Source organism: Phacochoerus africanus, chromosome 3 (genome assembly GCF_016906955.1).
Source record: "Phacochoerus africanus isolate WHEZ1 chromosome 3, ROS_Pafr_v1, whole genome shotgun sequence".
Lineage (NCBI taxonomy): Eukaryota > Metazoa > Chordata > Mammalia > Artiodactyla > Suidae > Phacochoerus > Phacochoerus africanus.
In genome coordinates, this window is record NC_062546.1 from 196,264,971 (window position 1) to 196,288,983 (window position 24,013).

The 24,013-nt window shown below is 45.2% G+C and overlaps 1 protein-coding gene across 1 annotated transcript in view; it reads right to left on the reverse strand.

Annotated features, from left to right (window-relative positions):
• DNER (delta/notch like EGF repeat containing) overlaps positions 1-22,822 on the reverse strand; it is a 344,618-nt gene extending 321,796 nt beyond the window's left edge. Inside the window, exon 1 of the mRNA XM_047773688.1 lies at positions 22,410-22,822. Coding sequence (XP_047629644.1) covers positions 22,410-22,685 — 276 coding nt within the window. The 5' untranslated portion in view covers positions 22,686-22,822. The remainder of the gene's footprint in view (positions 1-22,409) is intronic.
• Between the last annotated feature and the right edge of the window lie 1,191 nt (positions 22,823-24,013).

Sequence of the window (24,013 nt, forward strand, 5' to 3'; positions counted from 1 at the left end):
TAAATTTTAGAATAGTTTCAGATTCTTTAAGTTGGGAAGAGAGTACAGAGAGTTACCATGCACCCCATAACTTGTTTCTCTTATGACTAACACCCCACATTCGCATGGTACATTTGTCAATGAACCAATACTGACACACTATTAGCACCTAAAGTCCATTCTCTAGTCAGGTTTCCTTAGCTTCTTCCTAATGTCCTTTTCCCATCGCAGGATCCCATATTACAGGTAGCCATTATGGCTTCTCAGGCTTTCCTTGTTTTTAATGACCTTGACCCTTTTGAGGAGTAACAGTCAGGCATTTTACAGAAGGTCCCTCAAGGAGGACTTCTCTGCCATTTTTCTTCTGATTAGACTGGGATGAGGTACTTGGGGCAAGGAAAACCACAGCGGGAAAGCACCGTCTTTGTCGCGTCATGTCAAGGGTACATGCCATTAACATGCCTTATCTTTGTTGACATGGTCCTTGATCAGCTGGCTGTGCATTTGTCTGGTTGTTCTTAAGATCGCTCTCCCCCCTCCCCTCCACCTTTGCACACTGTGCCCTTCTTTGGGAGGAAGTCACTTTGCATGGTCCACCGTTAAGGAAGGGAAGCTGGCTCCCTCTGTAAGGGAAGAGTGTACCCATAAACTACCTGAGATTCCAGAGAGTTGTCTATTCTTCTCCATCAACTGGCCGATTGATTGACTGGAAATCCTCTTTTCTGATCAGTTGTTTGAACGTCTCTCCTACAAAACAATAATCTCTCTATCCTAATAAGTGGCCAGAACCTGGGTCCTGTGATTCAGGGCCTCAGGCCTCCTACTGCACCAAGCCCTGAAATATTCTAGTCCCTGGAACGACCACTTTTGCTTCAGAGCCTGTTAACTGAGGAGGGAACTTCAGCTCATTATCACCTGTAGTCATTTTATCACTTTAATACCTAGGTCATCAAGGTGAAATGCATATCAGATAAACAATTCTGAACAGTTCTGGAATGCCAGATATTGAAACATATCCACATTTTCTAAAACTGTGCCTGTGTCTATGCCTATGTGTATGAGCAAGAGGAGCTATAAAAACAGATATTTAGAGTCCTCCTAAAATATATGATAATAATATTTTGAAACTACCTGATGCAGATATGCTCTCCAGTATAAGATATTAAAATCACTTAAGGAGCTCCTATTGTGGCTAAGCAGGTTAAGAACCAAACATAGTGTCCGCGGGTTCAATCCCTGGCCTTGCTTAGTGGGTTAAGGATCCAATACGGCTGTGGCTGTGGTGTGGGCCAGCAGCCACAGCTCCAATTTGAACACTGGCCTGGGAACTTCCATATGCTACAGGCATAGCCCTAAAAAGAAAAAATAAAATGAAATAAAATAAAATCACTTAAAAGGGGAGTTCCCCTGGTGGTGCAGTGGCTTAAGGATCCAGTGTCGTCATGCAGTGGCTTCCACATGCTGTGGGCATGGCCAGAAAAAGTCACTTAAAAGAAGAACAACACAGATGAATAGGACAACAAAACTTACACGCAGCCACCATAAAAAGTGCCCTTCCAGGAATTCTCAAGGAGACAGATCAATGGATGCAAAGAAACAGACAGAGGAGTTCATTTTTGGTGAAACACCATTCAAATATGAACAAAAGCTGCAAAGAGAAAGGCAGAGGGCATATTGGAAATCTGTTGACTTCATTCTCAACAGCTACTGCCCCTGGATCTGAGAAGAGTATCACAATTTCCTTAAGAAAAGCCCTCCTTCCAATCTCGGTCCCTGTGGTTTGACTGGGGTTAGTTTTGTGATGAACACGTGACCCAGGCCTGGCGGCCAATCAGCAGAATCCAACCCTGGAGCCACAATGATTGGTTCCGAGGCACCCATGTGACCCACACCAACAAACCAGAGTGAATCTCAGCACTTTCCAGAGCAACTGGAAAAAGAAGCTCTCCGTTCCTTTAGAGTTACTGGCAGTAAGGATGGTATGAGCCTGGAGCTGCCAGAGGCCACCATCTGAAATCTGAGAATAAAGCCAAGAAAGGGGGGAGCTGAGACATGAAGAGACTCTTGGCTCCGGTGACATTATCTGAGCTCCTGACACCACAGTGCCTATACTTTTTAGTCAGGTGAACCTACAGACTTCCCTCCCTGCTTAGGCTTTTTGAATTGATCTTCTGTTGCTTGCTACCCAAAACGTTCTGATTAATACAGAACCCTCATCTGGCCTGGTTTTCAAACCTCTCTCATCTTTGTGTTTCTCATCCATAAAATAAGAAAATGAGACAAAATTTAATCACTCCTATAAATTCCTTATAGGAGTGCTTAGGGCATCCCTATTTAAGACACTCTATGTCTACTGACTAAAAACTCAAATACTTCATTGTATTTGTGGTCTGTTCATACTCATGCAGACACAAAATTCACAATCATCTCAATATTACCACCTCTATCAGTTTTTAGATGTGGTCAACCAAATTACTGATTTTTGTATTACAAGGTATTATCCAAGTTAATCACTGTTTTAAGAAAACTCATTTTGTCTTTAGTGGTTTTCTGTAAGTTAAAATGCAAAATTACACTTTTAATAGTTATTTCTGAAGGTGCTGGCAAAAGCATTAAGCCGTGTAGGAAAACTGTTTCTGATCCAGACAAAAACATAATGTTTTTACATTATGAGTCCATCTTAAAACAATGGCCTGTCTATCTGAGCTGTCTCTTAATTGCCAAAAAATAAAATGATGCCATGATTACAGTTAATATTTCACCATTCTAAGTATGAAATGGACTATATTTCAGAACTGTGCTCAGCATCTTAATAAAGAATTTTTCTTATCTATTACAGGATAAGCAGATGGCTACGATAATGTGAAGAAAGCACATTTGTAGACAAGGGACTTCAATCTCAACCCGCCTGCTGTATCACCTTGGGTAAGTCACCAAGAACCTCTGTCCACTCTAGTGTCCTCACCTATCAAGCAGAGAAAATGCTTCCTCTAAAGGAACGAGAAAGCTAAAAATATGTAATATAAAGGAAGGAACCTCAAACACAGCCAAGCATGAAATAACTGAGTATTGAATTTGAACCTGAACACCCGTAAGAATATTTATATATTACATCCCCACCCATCCCCACCTCCCATAGGACCGTCCTTGGTGTTCAGAAGGTCTGAGCTTAAATGCTTTGGTGAAGAGAGCCCTGGACGGGGAGTCAGCAGTACTCAACCCCTGCCTCTGACCTTCATCTCTTTGGCCTTCACTTTATTCTGCCACGTTATTCTCTAATTTATTCAAAATTAGAAAAATGGCCGAGATTAATTCTAGGACGGCTCCAAGCTCTAAAAGTCCTCAGGGTGTATTGCTATCTATCGGTTTGCAAACTCAGGAACTTTCACGGTAAAACTGGCAACAGGCTCCTGTACAGTGAAGACAAGGGCAGACCCCTCTGGATTGGTAGGTGACAGGTTTAATAAGCAAGGGAACTTACATACGAGGCGTGTTTGGGGCACCCCAGACAAGCAGATCTCTGTACCAGAGTCTAGAATCATAAAATGTATACACAGAAGTTCAGGCCTGTATTCAGTCCAGATGGTCTCAACATCACACCGCTCTCTCAAGGCTGCATCCTTGAAAATGACTCCCCTGCGGGGATGGTGGGCAGAGTACACCTTCCAAGGAAAGGGGAGGGGATGAGGAGCCCAGGTGGAGCTGGTGGTCAACTGGAAGTCCAGTCCTCTCAATCATTCTCTCGGTGGCCTTCTCCAATGCCATTTTAACCAGTGCTCAGAAACTGCTGGGAAAAGGGTGAGTCCCTTAGATTGTTCACCTTGCTCCTCCCTCTCCCAGGATTCTGTAAAAACGTGCTTCAGTGTCAGACTGTGAGTAGGTCAAGTCTGGAAGATTCCAGTCATGGGAATGGAGGGATGGGTTGGAAGCAGAGATGCATGCTGAGCCCTTGACCTGAGGATTCAGCTGTCTTATGAGCTTCTCAGAGCCACACGCTATCTAGAGTTGCCAGCTCCCTAAAAATGGTTTGTTTGTTTGTTTGTAGAGGGCTATGCATTAGGAGCCATACAGAGCTTACAAAACACCCAATTCCCACTCCTTTCTGAACCACACTGCCCAAATCCCAATCCCTGAGGACACTACCCAGGTTCTGGCTGTAGGAACCAAGGAGGCTGGCAATGGTTGCTAAGCAACAAGTGATCTCCAGGCTTGCAACCCTTCAGGCCCATCATCAAGTGCAGGAGGTCCCACCCCCAGCCCACTTGAATTTCTCATGTAGACTGAGCTCATTAAAAACTAGCAATGTAAGTGCTCTAGATAAACTCACAGGAGCTAGTTCCCTAACAAACAAGTGTGCTCAGACAGTACCGCGACCCACAGTGATTTCTGGGGAGGCCCCACATTTCCTTGGGATGTACAGAATAGGCCCAGTGGCTGCCAGCGCCTAGTGGCACACAGCACATCTGAAGGCCCAATGAGATGCCAAGGCCTTTCTCAAGCTGTATGTGGCTACTTGGGATCTGGAAGGCCTTGCATTGTTTCTCCAACTTTCTGGCCTCGGTTTTCTGAAATGAAGCAACGGGACCAATGACATCTAGGGCCACCTATTATTCTCAGTGGTTCAAGTGCCCCTGGCTAGCTCTCTATTTCACCTAAAGCTCAGCAGGTGACAGGCACTAGAATGAGGCATGACTCACTGGGATGGGGGGCAAGTAGCACAGGGCCCAGGCTGAGCCAGAGGACAGGGCGAGGCCTCCCTGGGAGGGTGCCATGGGGGGCTGGGCGCTTTCATGAGGAGACGATGAGGCTGGGCAAGCAGAGCATCATGAGAACTGGGGCCACAGACCAGATCAGAAATGGAGTATTTGGGATGCTATGAGCTTGGACAAGGAGAGAAGCAACAAGACATGAGTTTGTAAGTAACCATCCCAGGCAGGATCCTGGGACTTCACTTGTATAAGAAGATAACACAGAGGGAAAGGCACTTGGCAGTGCCTCAAAAAGTTAAATATAGAATTGCTATCTGACCCAGCAATTCTATTTCTTTTTTTTTTTTTTGTCTTTTGTCTTTATTGTTGTTGTTGTTGCTATTTCTTGGGCCGCTCCTGCGGCATATGGAGGTTCCCAGGCTAGGGGTTGAATCGGAGCTGTAGCCACCGGCCTACGCCAGAGCCACAGCAACGCGGGATCCGAGCCGCGTCTGCAACCTACACCACAGCTCACGGCAACGCCGGATCGTTAACCCACTGGGCAAGGGCAGGGACCGAACCCGCAACCTCATGGTTCCTAGTCGGATTCGTTAACCACTGCGCCACGACGGGAACTCCTCTATTTCTATATATATGCCCCAAAGAACTGAAAACAGGTATTCAAACAATTACGTGGACAAGCTCGTTCACAGGAGCACGAGGCACAGTAGCCAAACGCTGAACAACCCGAATGTCCATCAGTAGGAATGAAGCCACAAAGAGGAATGAAGTGCTGATATATCCAATAATGTGGAAGAATCGCAAAAGCATTCTGCTAAGTGACAAGCCACACACCACAGGTCACATATTGTATGATTCCATGTATATGAAATATCAAGAATGGTTAAATCCATCGAGATAGAATGCAGATTGGTGGCTGCTAAGGATTGGGGGAATGGGCAGCAACTGATTAATGGGTACAACCTTTAGGGGTAACAAAAATGTTTTGGAACTAGAGATGTTGATGTTGATTGCACAACACTGTGAATGTACTAAATGCCACTGAATTATTCACCTTAAAATGGTTACTTTTCTATCATGTGAATTTGCCTCAATGAAAAAAAAGATTTAAGATAACACAGAGCCCCAGCAATCCCACTCCTGGACATCTATCCAGAGAAAACCAGAATTTTAAAAGATATATGCACCCCCATGTTCCCTGCAGCACTATTCATTTTTTATTTATTTTTATTTTTTGGTCTTTTTGCGATTTCTTGGGCCGTTCCCACGGCATATGGAGGTTCCCAGGATAGGGGTCGAATCGGAGCTGTGACCGCCGGCCTACACCAGAGCCACCCACAGCAACGCAGGATCCGAGCCACGTCTGCAACCTACACCACAGCTCACAGCAACGCCGGATCCTTAACCCACTGAGCAAGGCCAGGGATCGAACCTGCAACCTCATGGTTCCTAGTCAGATTCGTTAACCACTGAGCCACAAGGGGAACTCCCTGCAGCACTATTTACAAGAGACAAAACATGGAAGCAACCTAAATGTCCATTGACAGAGAAATGGATCAGGAAGATGTGGTACATATATACAATGGAACATTATTCAGCCATAAAAAGGAATGAAATAATACCATTCGCAGCAACATGAATGGACCTAGAGATTACCACATTAAGTGAAGTAAGTCAGAAAGACAGATATCATATGATATCACTTATATGTGGACTCTAATACAAAATGATACACAAGAACTTATTTATAAAACAAAAACAAACTCACAGATTTTGAAATCAAACTTAGGGTTACCAAAGGGGAAACTATGAGGGAAAGGGATAAATTGGGAGGATGGGATTAAAAAAAAAAAGCACCACTATGCATAAGATAGTTAACTAACAAGGACTACTGTACAGCACAGGGAAGTCTACTCCATGTTCTGTAATGACCTATGTGGGAAAAAAGAATAGATACATGTGTATGTATTACTGACTCACTTTGCTATAAACTTGAATCGAACGCAATGTTGTAAATCAACTACACCCCAATTAAATTTTTTAAAAAAGATAACACAGATCCTATGGAAATACCTGGGATGGTATATGATACAGGCCACACAGGATTACAACAAGCCACAGGAAACAGCAGGCCTTTTACTCTCTCTCTGTGGCAATGCACGCAAGGCCATTAATGAGCCTGTCGATGCATTAAAGCTCCTTCTAACGCCCTGTGGTCAGAGGCCTAAGAATGGAAGGCTGGAACTCTCTGTATGTAGGCTTCTTTCCAGGTTTCTATTTAGGGGGTTGCAGCTAGAGGCAAGCACCCCTTCATTTGCAGGATCTATCAAGGAAGCAAGCGGGCGGGGAGCCCAGAAGAAAAAAGACCCCCCCCCCCTTTCTGGAAGAAAGAAAACCCATCTTCACCAAGGAGGCCTTTTTTAAGGGATACACATGGAAAAGGAAGGAGAGGAGAGGCAGGGAACCCAACATCACCATCCCTGTCAAGAGCCTCGGCATCTACTCTTCTCCATCCCCCAGACAACCCTGCATGTGGACCATTTTTCCAAACGTGAGGGAGAAAGAACAAAGGAAGCACACGTACTCATATGCCACGAGGAAAAGCCCAGGTCAGGAAAAAGGGCTCTCGACTTCTAAACTCGCACAAGTTCTGCTCGAAAAAAGCCTCCTCCAACCACACAAAACATCTCGAGGGGCCGCCAAAGGCGAAGGAAGCGAAGGAAATCTCACAGCAAAGATTTTTTCAAAGGTGTCAGCATCGCTGTGAGCTTCCTTTTTTGACACTCTCAAGGCTGATCATAATAACAGGTTTTTTGTTCCTTCAGAAACAAAAAGAAGAGTGATTTCCCTTTCAGTCGCTATAGCCCCAAATCCTCAACCCACCCCGTCCTACCCTCTCCTAGCAAAAGAAAAACATAATATTAAATTTACTTTTCTCTAGCTGAGAGTTGATTTTAGGCCTCAGAGAAATGCTAATATTAGTTCTCATTTCTCTGTCTCTCTGATTATTTCTCTTATTATGAGGTTTTTTGACAGAAATAAAAGAATTCCCTTTTGCACAACCAGAAGGGAAAAAAAAAAAAAAAGCCAATGGCCAATGTAAAAGTGTAAAAATAAAGATAGAGGACCACAAAAAATTCCTGGTTGGGAGAAAAGTGGTTGTTCTCAAGAGGAAAAGTGCTAAAAATATAACATGGAGATTAAAGCGGAAAGGAAATTTGCATTTTGCTGAATATTAAGATGAGCCTTTTTCTGCCCAAGCCTGGATCAAGAACGCTTTTTGAAATCAGACCTTTACACTATTAAGAACTTCTAAGAAATACTCTATAATCCAATAATGCCATTAAAATTAACTTGGTGATTTTAACAAAATGCTAAGACAACCATGCCAATTATTAAAGGGGAAATGTGCTGAGCAGCTCTTTTTAAAAAAATTAATGAAGCATCTTAATAAAACAGTTGCAGTGTTTCAGCTTCAAAAAAAGTCAAGACAGATTACAAGTATTTAAATATAATTTAGAAAATCTATGCCAACTCTTCTCAAAATAGGCATAAACTGGGGCCATGTTTAATTACACATTCTAAAAAGACAATAAGTTAGTCCTATCAATATAAATCTTGGCCAAAATGGAATTCTTTGAAACCAAACTCCTGGCTCACATTGGGTAATCTCAAAGTACTGTACACTGTAACACTGGGTATCAAACATAGGAATTCTAGGGCGTTTCCATTGTGGCTCAAAGGGTTAAGAACCCATCATATTATCTGTGAGACAAGGGTTCGATCCCTGGCCTTGATCAGTGAGTTAAGGATCCAGTGTTGCTGCAAGCTGCAGGGTTGATCTCAGATGCAGTTCAGATCTGGCATTGCTGTAGCTGTGGCACAGGCCAGTGCCTGCGGCACTGATTCAACCCTTAGCCCGGAAACTTCCATATGCAGGAGGTGTGGCTGTTAAAAAGAAAAAATAGGAGTTCCCGTCATGGCTCTGTGGTTAACAAATCTGACTAGGAACCATGAGGTTGCCAGTTTGATCCCTGGCCTCCCTCAATGGGTTAAGAATTGGTGTTGCCGTGAGCTGTGGTGTAGGTCGAAGATGCAGCTCGGATCTGGAGTTGCTGTGGTTCTGGCGGAGGCTGGCAGCAACAGCTCTGATTAGACCCCTAGCCTGGGAACCCTATATGCCACATGCGGCCCTAAAAAGACAAAAAGATGAAAGAAAAGGAAAGGAAAGGAAAGGAAAGGAAAGGAAAGGAAAGGAAGGAAGGAAGGAAGGAAGGAAGGAAGGAAGGAAGGAAGGAAGGAAGGAAGGAAGGAAGGGAAAGAAAGAAAATAATAAAATAAAATAAAGAACACCTGAATAGAGAAAATTTCCCACCTAAAAAAAAAATTTATCCTCTCTGACATCAACATCATGAATATTTTCTCAGGTCAGTCTCCCAAAGCAATAGAAATAAGAGCAAAAATAAACCAATGGGACCTAATCAAACTGAAAAGCTTTTGCACAGCAAAGGAAACCCAAAAGAAAACAAAAAGACAACTTACAGAATGGGAGAAAATAGTTTCAAATGATGCAACTGACAAGGGCTTAATCTCTAGACTACACAAGCAGCTTATACAACCCAACAGCAAAAAAGACAATCAATCAATGGAAAAATGGGCAAAAGACATGAATAGACATTTCTCCAAAGAAGATATACAGATGGCCAGCAAACACATGAGAAAATGCTCAACATCGCTGATTATAAGAGAAATGCAAATCAAAACAACCATCAGATACCACCTCACACCAGTCAGAATGGCCCTCATTAATAAGTCCACAAATAACAAGTGCTGGAGGGGTTGTGGAGAAAAGGGAACCCTCCTGCACTGCTGGTGGGAATGTAAACTGGTACAGCCACTATGGAGAACAGTTTGGAGATACCTTAGAAATCTTTACATAGAACTTCCATATGACCCAGCAATCCCACTCTTGGGCATATATCCGGACAAAACTCTACTTAAAAGAGACACATGCACGCGCATGTTCATTGCGGCACTATTCACAATAGCCAGGACATGGAAACAACCCAAATGTCCATCAACAGATGATTGGATTCAGAAGAGGTGGTATATATACACAATGGAATACTACTCAGCCATAAAGAAGAATGGCATAATGCCATTTGCAGCAACATGGATGGAACTAGAGACTCTCATACTGAGTGAAATGAGTCAGAAAGACAAAGGCAAATACCATATGATATCACTTACAACTGGAATCTAATATCCAGCACAAATGAACATCTCCTCAGAAAAGAAAATCATGGACTTGGAAAATAGACTTGTGGCTGCCCGATGGGAGAGGGAGGGAGTGGGAGGGATCAGGAGCTTGGGGTTATCAGACACAACTTAGAATAGATTTACAAGGAGATCCTGCTGAGCAGCATTGAGAACTATGTCTAGATACTCATACTGCAACAGAACAAAGGGTGGGGGGAAAATGTATACATGTAAGGATAACTTGATCCCCTTGCTGTACAGTGGGAAAAAAAAATAAATTATAAAAAAAAGAATAAATTAAATAATATACTAAAAAAAAAAATTATCGACCACCCCATTGATGGGTTTGGCTAAATAAGAGCCAAAAATTATAAGCTATAAAACAATGAGCATAAGCAGAGTCAAAAGAAAAAAAGAGGAAAATATTAACACCACAAAGGACAAAGGACTAATTTCCTCATTAACAATGAGCTACTGCAAATCAATTTTTAAAATGAGCAACCCAAAAGAGAATTTGGCAAAAATAAGAATGGCAATTAGTAAAAATGCTCTCCCTCATTCATAATTTTTAAAATGCAAAGAGACCCAATGAGATACCATGTTTTACCTATCAGTTAACATACAAAACTAAAACTCAGATGCCAGTATTGACAAAAATGTGAGGAAACAGGCATTCTCATATGCCATTAGCAAATAAGCAAAATTGTTTAATCGTTTTGGGTGAAATTTAGCAATACGTATTAAAATGTTTAATGTATCTAACTTTTGATACATACATACACACACATATATGCCACTGCATGCATATTATCTCTACAGTCATTGCAACATTATTTATAATGGAAAAATGGAAATAGTGTGCTTTAATAAGGACTGAATACAGAACTATTCACACAATGGAAGACTAGTCAGCCATCAAAAAGAACGAGTTTGCTTTTTTGTACAAAGTTGTAAGGCGTTCAAAATAGATTAAGAAGAAGAAAGTTGCATGGGAGTTCCCGTCATGGCGCAGTGGTTAACAAATCCGACTAGGAACCATGAGGTTGCGGGTTCGATCCCTGGCCTCGCTCAGTGGGTTAAGGATCCAGCATTGCCATGAGCTGTGGTGTAGGTCACAGCCGAGGCTCAAATCCCATGTTGCTATGGCTCTGGCGTAGGATTAGACCCCTAGCCTGGGAACCTCCATATGCCTTGGGTGCAGCTCTAAAAGGAAAAAAAAAAAAAGGAAGAAAGTTGCAGAATAGTATGTATAAGATGAATTCATTTTTATATAGAATGGATATATGACTATTTACATATGCTTCATATATGTTTATACGTAGAGAGGAAAATGTAAAGCTACATACCAAAATGGGGAAAGAGACTACTGCAGAGGCATAAGATTAGCAGAAGAGGTGCAGTAAAATAGATAACTTTCACCAATGGGCCTTTTTCACTATCTTTTTACAGATTTTGAATGCCCTAACACAGTTTGATGCCTCTCTTAAGAGGGCCCATGAAGCTATAAAAGTATGAGCTAAATTAATGTTTTAAATGCAAGTTAATAAAATTTGCCTCATGTAATTATTTGGCAAGAATTTAAATAGCCATTGACGAAGCCTTCAGAACAAAGCTGGGAATCAGCGCAGGGATTAGTTAGGCTTTTCGAGTAAGGTTGCCAGATTGAGCAAATTAAAAATACAGTACTCCAAGGTAAATCTGAATTTCAGAGAAACAATGTGCAATATTTGAGACATATAGAAAAAAAATTCATTTCTAATCAGAATTTCAAATTTAACTGAGCATTCTATATTTTGTCTGGCACCCCTCTTTTGGGCCTACTTCATGGTCTCAGGCTGGTTCTTGGGACATGCTTTAGTCCATGGCCAGAGGTGTCCCATGTGTTTAACTAGCTGCTTCTTCCTCTGTTCCAGGGGTTCTTTTGTTGGTGGAAGACTTCTTCAAGAATCTCATGAGACCACATGAGAATCTCAAGAATCTCATTAAAGGCTCTCCTGTGAGCCTTCCCCCAGGAGAATATATACATATAAAAGTTGGCATATCAAGACACCTACATAGTCTTGAAGCCGTCTGTAGATTCTACTGAGGTGTGATCCGATGTCCTGATTCTTGGAATTCTATGTCATCTCAATGAATTTAAAGGACTCACACAACCTGATTTCCAGACTTACTCTACGATAACTACAGTAATCAAGATGGTATGAAATTGGCAAAAGGATAGATATAGAAAGTCATTGGAATGAAATAAAACAGACCCACATGTGTATAGTCAGAAGATTTTCCACAAAGGTGCCAGGGTAATTCAGTGGAGGCAGACAGTCTTGTCAACAAATGTTTCTGGAACAATTAGATATCCATATGCCAAGAATTAAAACTACTCATCCACTGCACTACAAACAAATACAAATATCACCTCTAAACAGGTCTAAGACCTAAATGTAACTCCCAAAACAATACAATTCTAGAAGAAAGCATAGGGTGAAATTTTTGTGACCTTGGGTTAAGCAAAGATTTCTTACGACATGAAAAAGCACAAATCATAAAATAAAAAATATATATATAAATTAGACTTCATGGCTAGTAAAAGTATGCCCTTAAAAAGACACTGTCAAGAAAATAAAAGAGACAAGTCACAGATTGGGAGAAAATATCTACAAGTCACAAACAGAATAAAGGATTTGGGTCTAAAACATAAAACTTTCACAACTCCTTCGAACAAATATTTCTTCAAAGAAATGGTACGAATGAGCAATAACACATAAAAAATGTTCAACATCATAAACTGTCATGAAAATGCAAATTAACCCCATAACACAATCCCACTACACACCTATCAGAATAACTAAAATCTAAATCACCAACAATACCAAGAACCAACAAGGATGCAAACAGCTGGAACTCTCATTTAATGCTGTTGGGAATGCAGGACGACAGAGCCATCCTGGGAAACAGCTTGGCAGCTTCTTAGGAAGTTTTACATGAACTTACCACACTATCCAGCAATCCCACCCTTAGGTACTTACTAAAAAGAAATGAAAACACATCCCCTTAAAGACCTGTACGTGAACATTGAAGGAATCTTTATTTATAATCACCAAAGGCTGCAGACAACCCAAATGTCATCAATCAGTGATAGGATAAACAAAATTGTGGTATATCCACACAATGGAATACTACTCAGCAATAAAAAGAAACTATTGATGCGAGCAGCCACAGGGATCAAGCTCAAAAGGATTACACTAAGTGGAAGAGCACACGTGTTGTGTGATTTACTTTATATAATGTTCTGGAAATGGCAAAACTAGAAGGAGAAAAATCAGATCAGCAGAGACCAGAGGATGGGGCTGGGGAGAGGGTTCTGCCAAGGGCCATGAGGAAATTTATAAAACGGATGAGCCATCCTACAGCCTGAATGTGGTGACAGTTACACAATTATGTTTCAAAAATCACAGAACTCAATACTTTTAAGCATTTACTGTATGTAAACTATACCTTAATTTTTATTTTTATCTTGGCCACACCCATGGTATATGGAAGTTGCCAGGCTGTGGATTGAACCCAAGCCACAGCAGTGACCCAAACCACAGTAGTGACAACACCAGAACCTTAACCCACTAAGCCACCAGGGAACTCCATAGCTTAATGTTTATAAAAGAGTCTGAAAATACTTTGTGTAAGGAATAATTGGGGAGGATGGTTTGAAGTTAGAGAATTTGCTTTACTTTTCATGTTTCCTATATAAAGTCTTCCCTTTCTTGGGCAATAGACTGAAGATGTATTTAACATTTTTTTCCTATTTAAATGTGTTCCATTTTGCTTGAAAATTAAGGGTGGGATTTTGCTCCAAAGAAAAACTGTGGGAAGTGCGACCTGTGCACTGTGAGAAACTAGCCATCATCTTTACAGGGCTGTCCTTCCACTAGGCAGACAGCAGCCCGATTACTGGCCTCTGGGGTTCTGGTCTACCTCGGAAACGGGGACGAGATCCTTCTCATCTCATGGGATTACTTCCACCACAAGATGCCTTCCATAAAGGGGTTTCAATCTGCCTCTGAAACCCAAAAGCAATTACAAACGCTCCTTTAAAAACTACAAGCAGCAGATAAGTGCCGGCACGGAAATTCTAAAGGACGTGCTGGCTTTCAGGAACTGTTAGCAAAAGATAGCAGACGTTTCTCTTTTCAAGCACCTTTCTTTTAAGGACACATTTCACTGCCCAAACCCCCACTCTTTTGCAAAAGCCCTATGCCCTTTCTCTCTCTTAAGGAAGAAAAACCTGAACATTACATAGATCCAAAGCATCTCTACAGGAACTAGAACCGCCAGAAATGGAGCCATGGCCAATTTTTTTTGCCTTTTTTTTTTTTTTTTTTTTTGGTCTTTTTGCCATTTCTAAGGCCGTACCCAAAGCATATGGAGGCTCCCAGGCTAGGGGTGGAATCGGAGCTGTGACCGCCAGCCTACACCAGAGCCACAGCAACACGGGATCTGAGCCACATCTGGGACCTACACCACAGCTCACAGCAACACCGGATCCTTAACCCACTGAGTAAGGCCAGGGATCGAACCCGAAACCTCATGGTTCCTAGTCGGATTCGTTAACCACTGAGCCACGACGAGAACTCCCATGGCCAATTTTTCTTCTGCTGTTCCCCTCCAGCACGCACTTTGCAAGTCACAAACTCAGAGCAGTTTGAGGCAAGTATAGTGTAATAATAGTAAAAACACTACATTAGAAGCCACAGCACTGGGGGCCAGACCCCCAACTGGCGGTCACCCAGCTGTACGACCCCAGGTAAGTCTCCTTAACCATGAAATGGAGAGTGGGATCTGCTTTGACAAAAAAAAAGCAGGAGGTTTTACAAGCTACTCTCTCTACTCTTCCAACCAGCCTATGAATGAATGGGGAATCAGGGTTAGGAAAGCTCATAAGCTTGTCGTGACTGGGTGGGGAGTCTAAACCTCAGAATTCATACCCAAATCCTACAGCTAGCATTTCCTTTCCCAATAGCACATGCCTCCCTGGAAGTAAACTAACCACAGTGTGCAAACATTAAACAAGGCCTGATGTACAATGAAAAGTTAAAATCTGGGAGTTCCCTGGTGGTCTAGTGGTTAGGATTTAGTGCTTTCACTGCTACAACCCAGGTTCCATCCCTGGTCTGGACACTGAGACCCCACATCAAGCCACTGCATGCCACAGCCAGAAAAAGACAATTAAAAAAAAAAAAGAGTTAAAGCCTGTGTAGCATGACTATTGAGATTTTAAGCAATTTGAAGACAAAGGCTCTGTTATCCCTCCATCACTGTCCAGCCTTAGCAGCAGGCCCTAGAGCCTGGCTATCAACACCCTGGAGAAGAAGGGCCAGAGGGAGGAGGAGGAAAGGAGAAGGGGGACCAGCCTTTAGCGAAGTCAAACAAATACACAGACACATTCTTTCCACCAGCGATTACAGAAACATTCACCCAACCTTTTCCTTTGTCCTGGGCCAAACAAGTATTTTCAGCTTCGTAATCCAGGCCATCTTATGCAACTACTCCACTCTGTGGATGGAGCAGACGAGCAGACAAGACTGAAATGAATGGGCGTGGCCATGTTCCGTAAAGTCTTACTGATGGACACTGAAATTTGAATTTCACAACATTTTCATGCATCCTGAAATATGCTTATTTGGATTTGTTTCCAACCATTTAAAAACGTTAAAACCATTCTTGGCTGGGGGCCCATCTGCTGTCCGGGTGCCTGGTGCTCCTACAGTCCTGAAGCTACAGCCCTGTCTGGGTCCTGCTCTGCCCTCACTCACCCTGGGGAGCAGGGAGGGGGGAAAGGCCCCTCATAAAGACAAGTGCACTCAGACTCACACTGTGATTGGTGATTGAAGACAGGTCAGAGTTCAAATGACGCAATGAACAACTCCATGAAAGGTTAGGTGGCCAGCGCATGCTCAGCCCACACTGTTCTATTACTGCTTTTGGCCCCCATGTGGTTAAGGGGGGGTACAAAGGAAGAACTAACAGAAGTCAATGCTGTGGGGAGTCAGCACCCTAGCATCTGATACAGCGCAGCCAAAGAAATGAATCTCTCCTGGTGGGATTTTAGTCTCTTTGGAAATCAGGCAGGGAAGAAACGAAAAAAAAATTTTTTTTAGTCCAAGGGAAGAGCATGAAATAAATAAGATTCCTATTGTAGATACGCACAATGGCTCCCTTTTATTAGGTATCTCCTCTTGGCCAGTCGCAGGGCTAGATATTTTTTGAAACCTCAACAACCTTCAAGGTTGGCATCAAGGTCTCGTTTTCACAGATGAGGAAACCAAGCTGCAGAAAAACTACTGATCTGAGGACACTCAGAGCTGGATGCCCAGGTCTGACCCCCACACCTGGACTCTTAACACCCCGACACCCACCATCCACTGCTCTCTTTCTGAGAGACCTCAAGTCCACTGTGAGATACAGCACCTTTGCCATCGGAGGAGAACGTGGGCAGAAGTTCAAGGCCCTTCCAAACTGGATGCTTTGGGGGTGAGAAGGAACAAGAGCAGGCAGACAGTATCCTTTTTCTCTGCCGAGTGCTACATGCTGTGAGGGGCAGGAGAGATGACAAGAGTCTACTGGGGGCTCCTCCAGCCTGGTCCTCCTATAGAATTACCTGGAGGACATTTGAAAAAGTCACAAGTTCCCAGGCCCCACCCAGGCCAATTAAGTCAGAACTAGGGGTGGTTGGGGGGGACAGTTGGACCCAGGCACTCATTTCTGTCCAAGTTCCCAGGAGACTCTAACATGCAGCCAGGGCTGGGCACCAGTGTAGATGAAGTGGTAAGGGGGAAACACAAAGAAATTCTACCCGTAGTGTTTTCCTGTGCTCTTGGGCTTCCTGTTTGGGGGGCAAGATTCTGCAGTCCTTGCTTCAGGGTTCAGGAGCGCTGACCACAGCTGCCTCCCGAATCGGTAAGAAGATCTAAAAATACGACTCAGCCAAGGCTGTTTTCGGACTCAAATACCCTTCAGCTCCAGATAGGTTTTCTGCCCTGTTTGATGCCTGTGAAATGAGGGCATGAACAAAACCACTTCGGATGGTACCGGGTCACATGAGAAGCTTAAGCAAAAAGACACTGATGACAAAAATGCCTTCCTGTCAGGTGGCCAAGCTAAGAAAAATGATGTTGCTAAGAATGCACCAGATAAACAAAATGAGAAAATCACTCCATTTAAGTAATATCAAGAAAAACAACAGTTTCTCTCCTTTATTAAAATTGTTCAAAGGATTTGCTCATTTATTTCAAAACAAAATGTCACGGAGCATTTTCTGAGAAATTACTTGTCCATTTGAGAGTAAAAAGAACTCTACTTTTCTTGAAATTTCAGAACAATGAAATTTTCATTTTCAGAGCTGATATTGTAGCGTAACTCATCCTAATAGGGAGATAGAGCTGAGTCTGCTCATTGAAGGAAGACCGCCTTAGACCCTGAATAGACTGGTGTAATTATATTTTCTATGAGAAACATATAATCCTTGTCCTAGTAGTAGGCCTTGTATCTGTGCAACACTTCATTTTTTTAAAAACATGTTAAAATGCATCTTCCCAAACTCTTCATCGAAAAAAACCTCACTGTGCTGCCATTTATTAATTTCATCTTTTCGAAAAAGAGAGTAAGAAAAGCAGCATTAGCCCATTTTGGAGAGATGAACGCTGAAGTTCAGGGATGTTCAATTACTCTCCTCAGGTCACAGAAAGTGAATAGAAAAGCCAGAGAAAGAAGCAACATCTCATGACAGCTAATAAAGGACATTTTGCGCATATTACAATGCAGGTTTGTGTGCATGCAGGTATGTGGGTGCATGTGTGCAAAAAGTCCATCAGAGAACGCTGATGCTGTGCAAAGAACTAGAATTCTTTGTCATTATTTATTAGCAAACTTCAATCAAAAGGTGATTCATCCGAAGCAGAACCACTGTTTCAAGTTAGCATGTTTAATCAGAGAGAGGATTATGGAATCAGCTTAGTGGGTAAAATTGCATAAAAAGCAGCTACACAAGCCCCTTTTTCCTACAAGTGCAGAAACTGACACATTTTTATTCTAATCCCAAATAATAAGATTCCTGGGGAACACGACAAGAAAAAAAAAAAAAAAAGCAGGTGACCGACTGCTTGAATGTTTGGCAAAGAATTATTTCATTAAAATAAAAAGGCTTTACAAACAAAATAATACAAATTTAAATAATCCCTACCTTTGATGGAAGACCCAATGGAAAGGAGGAGTTCCTGTACCACTCGCCCAAAAAGAAAAAGTGGTCCAGCAGCTGCCACCTCTGATACCTGCCTGCTTCCCCAAATGAACCAGAAAGGCAAGAATAGCAGCCCCTCAATTTCTTTTTTAATTTGAAGTTTGAAGTTTTTTCAAATCCGTCAGAAATACTTTCGTGTCTTTGATGTAGTGTCCCTATGCTTGTCATCATGGTAAAAATAACTTCAGCCAGGACCCAGAATCCTAACTCTGAGTGAAGTGACACTGCTTGAGAGGTGGCATAAGGTGATCTGTGGTATCTTTGTCATTCCTGAAGCTTTCTACTCCCGCTGGGCACACACAAACAAGCTGCCTTCAGAGCAAAACCAGTGTTTTCGAGCAAAACCAGACTCCAAAATCATTCCATCCCCTTTTGCTGATAAGACTCAAAGAGGTTATAAGATTTAAGGTCCCACAGCTTAAAATAAAAGGGCCAGGGCTGGACTTTTGTCTCAGCATCCTTCAGACTCCATAGCTCTACTTCAAGCCAGCTACCAGGTTCAAATCTTGCACTAGTGACCAGCAGGGTGACCTTGGGCCAGTCATTTAACATTTCTGTACTTCAGAGTTCCCATCGTGGCTCGGTGGTTTACAAACCCAACTAGTATCCATGAGGACACAGGTTCGATTCCTGGCCTTGTTCAATGGGTTAAGGATCCGGCCTTGCCGTGAGCTGTGGTGTAGGTTGCAGACAAGGTTCAGATCCCGAGTTACTGTGGCTGAGGCACAGGCCAGCAGCTGTAGCTCCGATTGGACCCCTAGCCTGGGAACCTTCACATGCCTCTGGTAGGCCCTAGAAAGACAAAAGACCAAAAAAAAAAACAAAAAAAAATGTCTGCACTTCATCTAAATAATGAGGATGGTGACAGCGCTCAGCTCTTAGGACACCACAAGGTTTGGGGAGCTGTGTCTGTAAAGCCCCTGAAACAGGACTGGCACAGGGCAAGTGCTTGCGAAAAGGCTTAGCAACCACCATCATTATCGCTGCTGTCATCAATATCATCACATCTCTGTCAGCTGGATTTCCATACACATCTTAGAATCCATTGAATCCTCATGATTTAACATGTTTAAGTGTTAGAGGACTTAGAAAAGATGTCTCCTAAGCATGGCAGGGGCTTGCATGAAAGCTCTCACCAGCACCAAAGGAAAGAACACCTAGACTTATCAGCTTGCCGAGATCCAGGCAGCAGAGGAAGAGAGACAGGTAGACTTTAAAGCTGGCAGCAGTTCAACATCAAAAACTCGAATCAGACTCTTTATCACCAACCCCGTGAGGGAGATCCCATCCTGGAAGATGAGGAAGCCGAGACTTAGACCACCTGTCACAACAGGTGTAAGGGCAGCAGCTCAACTTCAACCCCACACATTTCTCCCTTCCCATCACACAGTTCCCAGATTCTGTGAGTTCCTGGTATCAGGTGACACGGAAGCACTGCCCGGACCCATGGCCTTGGCCAAAACGCAGTCAGCTGACCACGCAAAAGCAGAAGACAGCCTGAATCCATTTTCATCCTAATTCGTGGTTCGAGGCTTTCTTAATTTTCAACACACACGAAGAAATAAAATAAGGAGGGGGGAGGCGAGAGGGAGGAGGAAGAGGAAGAGATGAGGAAGAAAGAGAGAGGAAGAAAAAAGGAAGGAGGGAAGGAAGGAAAGAGGAAGGGATGGAGGGAGGGAGGGAGGAAGAAGGGGAAAGTCAGAATTAGGTTTGAATGGCGGTTGGGGGAGGGGCGACACTTGCTGTTTAAAGAATTCTCTTCACGTACAGGTAAAATTCCATTTTCAGTTTATCCAGTGAGCGCGTGGTTCTGTTTCAGCAACCTCACGGTCTGCCATGGCTGACATCCATTTCCTTTATCTGTAATTGAGTATGGGTAAGGGGGTTTTTTCCCCTCTGTTTAACTTCTCTATTGAGAGTGTCTCTTTTTCCCCCATATAGAAAAAGAGTCTCAACTGTTTACTGCAAGATCATGAGAGATTAAATTTAAATGATCAGGAATCAATTTTTTATGGGCTTAGAAGGCTCTGAATCATCTCGGTTAAGTTCTTCTGGGTAACCAAGCCGCATCAGGTTGCAAATTTGCTAAGCTTTCCCGTTAGAATTACAGTTACTCCAGCTCTCTTCAACTTGGAACTCGAGACAGCCAGTGTTGCCTCTTTTCAGATGGGCAGCATTCACACAGCTACGACTGCCTCAGCTGGGAGCTAGAAACCTGCATCCGTTTTGAACCGGTTAGTTCTGCAATATCTGTGTGTTAGTTCATGACTCGTTTTGGAATCAATACATTATATGGCAAACCACTACTTAGAACAAAAAATATTTACGCTTCTTCCTGAGTCATCTTTAGGGAGCCCTAAGGAGGTTGTTCCCTTTGTTGAAGCTTTCTTGTATTTTTAGAGCCACGCGCACACACACAAAAGTCTCAGACTTGGGTTCAATTCTCAATGTCCAGTCTTTCTTCCCATGTACTTAAACTGAAGTGCATTCCAGCCTACCTTGTCCGGTCCATCTCTACTACACTCTGAGTCCAAATCAACTAATTTTTTTTCAAAGATGGATTTCTGACATATAAATATAAGAATGGTTTGATAGAAGCATTCGGGCAATCCATTTCTTCAGTAAAAGTCATATAAATCATCAAGCAACAGGGGAACTTGGTAAGCAGGATTTTGTCCTAATGGTTCCTATGGCTCCAACAGGCATTTCTCCAAAGTCTCCACGCCCTAAACCTGCTGGCAGGGTCAGATGACACACCCTCCTCCTCCTCCTCCTCCTCCTCCTCCTCCTCCTCATACCCTTTGAGGGAATTAAAGCTTATTGGAGCCAGTTAACAAAGAAGAGCAGAGCATTGAAAAGATAGATTGCGTTTGATAACTTGCTACTCACGAATGAGAGGGAACAAAGATTCTGGAAAATAGCAAAAATTGTCAAGGTCACGCTTCTCAATCCCATTTACCTCTTAAAAAACTGGAACCTATCATATCCTACCATATCAAATCACAACATATCATATGCGGCCACTTTCCCGCACAAATAAAAGTGGTGCATTTAAGCATTTGCAAAGTAACTCTTGGGGCATTTTATCAAATTTATATGAAGCAAACTCCTCCACTCCAAATGTATAAAAGAAAGTATTTGCTCCCAAATATGTTCCACATTCACTTGGTTTAATTTAATCACTTCAGGCAAATCCATTATTTGCCTCTGCCCTGGAACAGAGACTTGGGGTTTTTTGTCTGCACACACAGCGCTACCAAATCCCCTACGGAAAATGTTGATGTGAATAAGGTAGTAGGTTTCAGCTTTAACAAACTTGTAAACCTGCCTCGTCTATTATCATCTGCCAAGTCCTCTGGAAATCCCAAATCCACCCCTCGCACTGCCCCCACGCTTCCTCGAAGCTTCCCAGTGCCCAGCTCACGTCCTGGCTGCCCGCCCCAAACGTGCGCCTCCAGGAGCGTTCGGCCGGGCAGGCGACAGACCGAGCCCCAAGCGCAGCGTCCCCTTGCATGCTTCCTACCGATCCAACACTTCCTCTTAAGCTCAGAAACGGCCGGTCGCAGGCCGCGGGGAAGCAGCTGACCTCTCGGCCTTCGGCTGCCGTGTTAGAACCCTCAAGCGTGTTGGAAAGGAAGGAAAATGCCCGACCACCGGGCAAGGAGCCCGCCATTCCCTGCCTCCCACACGGTTCACCCTCGACACACGCAGGGTCCAGCAGAACAGGGAGCGGGGGCCACCTGGACACTGAACATCCCGCCGGGGTCGCTCAGAGCTGGCCCCTCTGAGCCGCCAGGGCGGGCACCGAGATCCGGCTCTAGCCGAGCGTGGCTCGGCCCGGGCCGAGAGGGGCGCGCCACTTGGTGGCTAATGGTCGTGCCGGGAGTACCAGGGCTAAGGTGGCTGCCAGGCCCGGGTGGAGGGAGGAGGGGCGCCCCGAGAGCCCGGGGCTGGCACAACCAGAGAACCAAGGTGGGCAGAAAAGCGACTCTTGCAAGGTCGCCCAGGGGTTCGCGTCCACGCGGGCCGAGAAGCCAGATCCATCCGCTTCCCCAAGGGGAAGAAGCTCAAGTCAGGCCCCCTGGAGCCCCGAGCCGGGCAGCGCTCAGTGGCCGGAGGGGAGAAGCCGTGGGTCCCCGATCCGCACTCCGCGCTGCGCCCGCCGCGCCACTCACCTGGCAGTTGGCGCCCGAGACCCCGGCGGGGCAGGTGCAGCTGTAGGCAGGCTCGCCGGCGGTGGCCGGGGACTGCGGGCCGGGCTCGGGGCGCGGGGTGCACACACCCCCGTTCCGGCAGGGCTGCGCGGCGCACGGCCCCGGCACCGGCAGGGGCGCGGCGGGCACCGGGTTGGCCAGGCAGCCGCTGCGGGGCCCCGCGCCGAGCAGCAGTAGCAGCAGGGCAGGAGCGGGCAGCAGCTGCGCACCAGGCGCCGAGGCGCGGCGGGGCTGCATGGCCGACGGAGTGGGCGCAGGAGCGGGAGCTGGAGCTGAGGTGCTGTGGCGGCTGTGACCGCGCGAGCAGCGGCAGTGGCGGCGAGAGCTGCTGGGCTGGGCCGGGCGCCTCCTGCAGCTGCCGGATCCGCGGTTCCCGGGGCAACGGCAGGCGGGGCCTGTGGGCGGGGCAAACGGGGCGGGGCAAACGGGGGCGGGGCTCAGGGCGGGCAGGGGTGGAAAGGGGCGTGGGGACCCTTCCCCCACAGGGAGTTGGGGCCAGTGAAACAGAAAGGCCCTCGGAGGCCCCCCGCCCTGAGGGGTGCCGTCAGAGTCGTGGGTGTGTCCAAAAGAACCCCAGGGGGGCAATGGTGGAGGCGCGGGCCTGGCGGGGAGCTAGGCGGGGCTCAGAAGAAAAGAGGGTGGAGGAGGTCAGCGCAGGCGCCGGGAGGACTTCACCCGGCCTCCAGCTGCGGAGCAGCGTTGCGTCCCCCACAGGTGGGACAGGGGTAGGATCGGGGGCAGGGCTGGCGACTGCCAGCAGCCTTCCCGGGCCCTTGGCGCAGAATCTGAGACCGCAACAAGGACCAGCCTTACTTCATTCCCCGGGGGTGCTTCTCCCCCTCCCACAACACGTCCCCCAGCAGCACACACAGCCCACCCGCGCCACCTCCGAACCCCCAGAGCCCGGACAGCTGCAGATTGGCGGGGCTTGCTAGGAAGTGACCTTGCGTCTGCTCAGCGCGCCCCGAGGCCCTTGTCCTTGGTGCTGACCGAGTCTCTCTTCTCGCGGGCCCTGCCCTGAGGGCGGAGTCGGCCACACCACTCAGAAACGTCTGGTTGTGGCGTGGGAGAGCTGAAAGAGGCCGCGGGATCACGGTGTCCAACCCTGTCGCTGAATCGAGGAGGAAACTGAGGCCCAGACTGGCTGGACTGGACCCCAGTGGGTCACTTGACTCCCAGCCCAGAACGCTGTCAGTCTTCTGAAAGAGCAGTTCGGGAGTGCAGATTCGCCAAGGTCCTGCCAGTGTTTATTACAGAGCTTTGGAGCGTTCACCGCGACCTACTTGGGAAGAGGGTCAGGCGGCCCAGGGGCCTCCTCTAAACGTCCGGCTTCAGCTGGCTCCAGCTTTGACAGCCAAGGAAGTCAGGCTGTGCAGAGGAGAGACAGCCCACCTTGCCTCCCCACCCGGCCTTTCCCAACCTCTACTGTGAATAGGCTCCTAGGTACTGGTCACCTTGTCTTCAAGAGGCCCTGGGAGAAAAGAAAATGTGACCCTATTATATTAGCAGAATGGGCAAATTTTCTAGGGCACATAAATATAATTGTGTAAAAGCTGGGCAAAAAG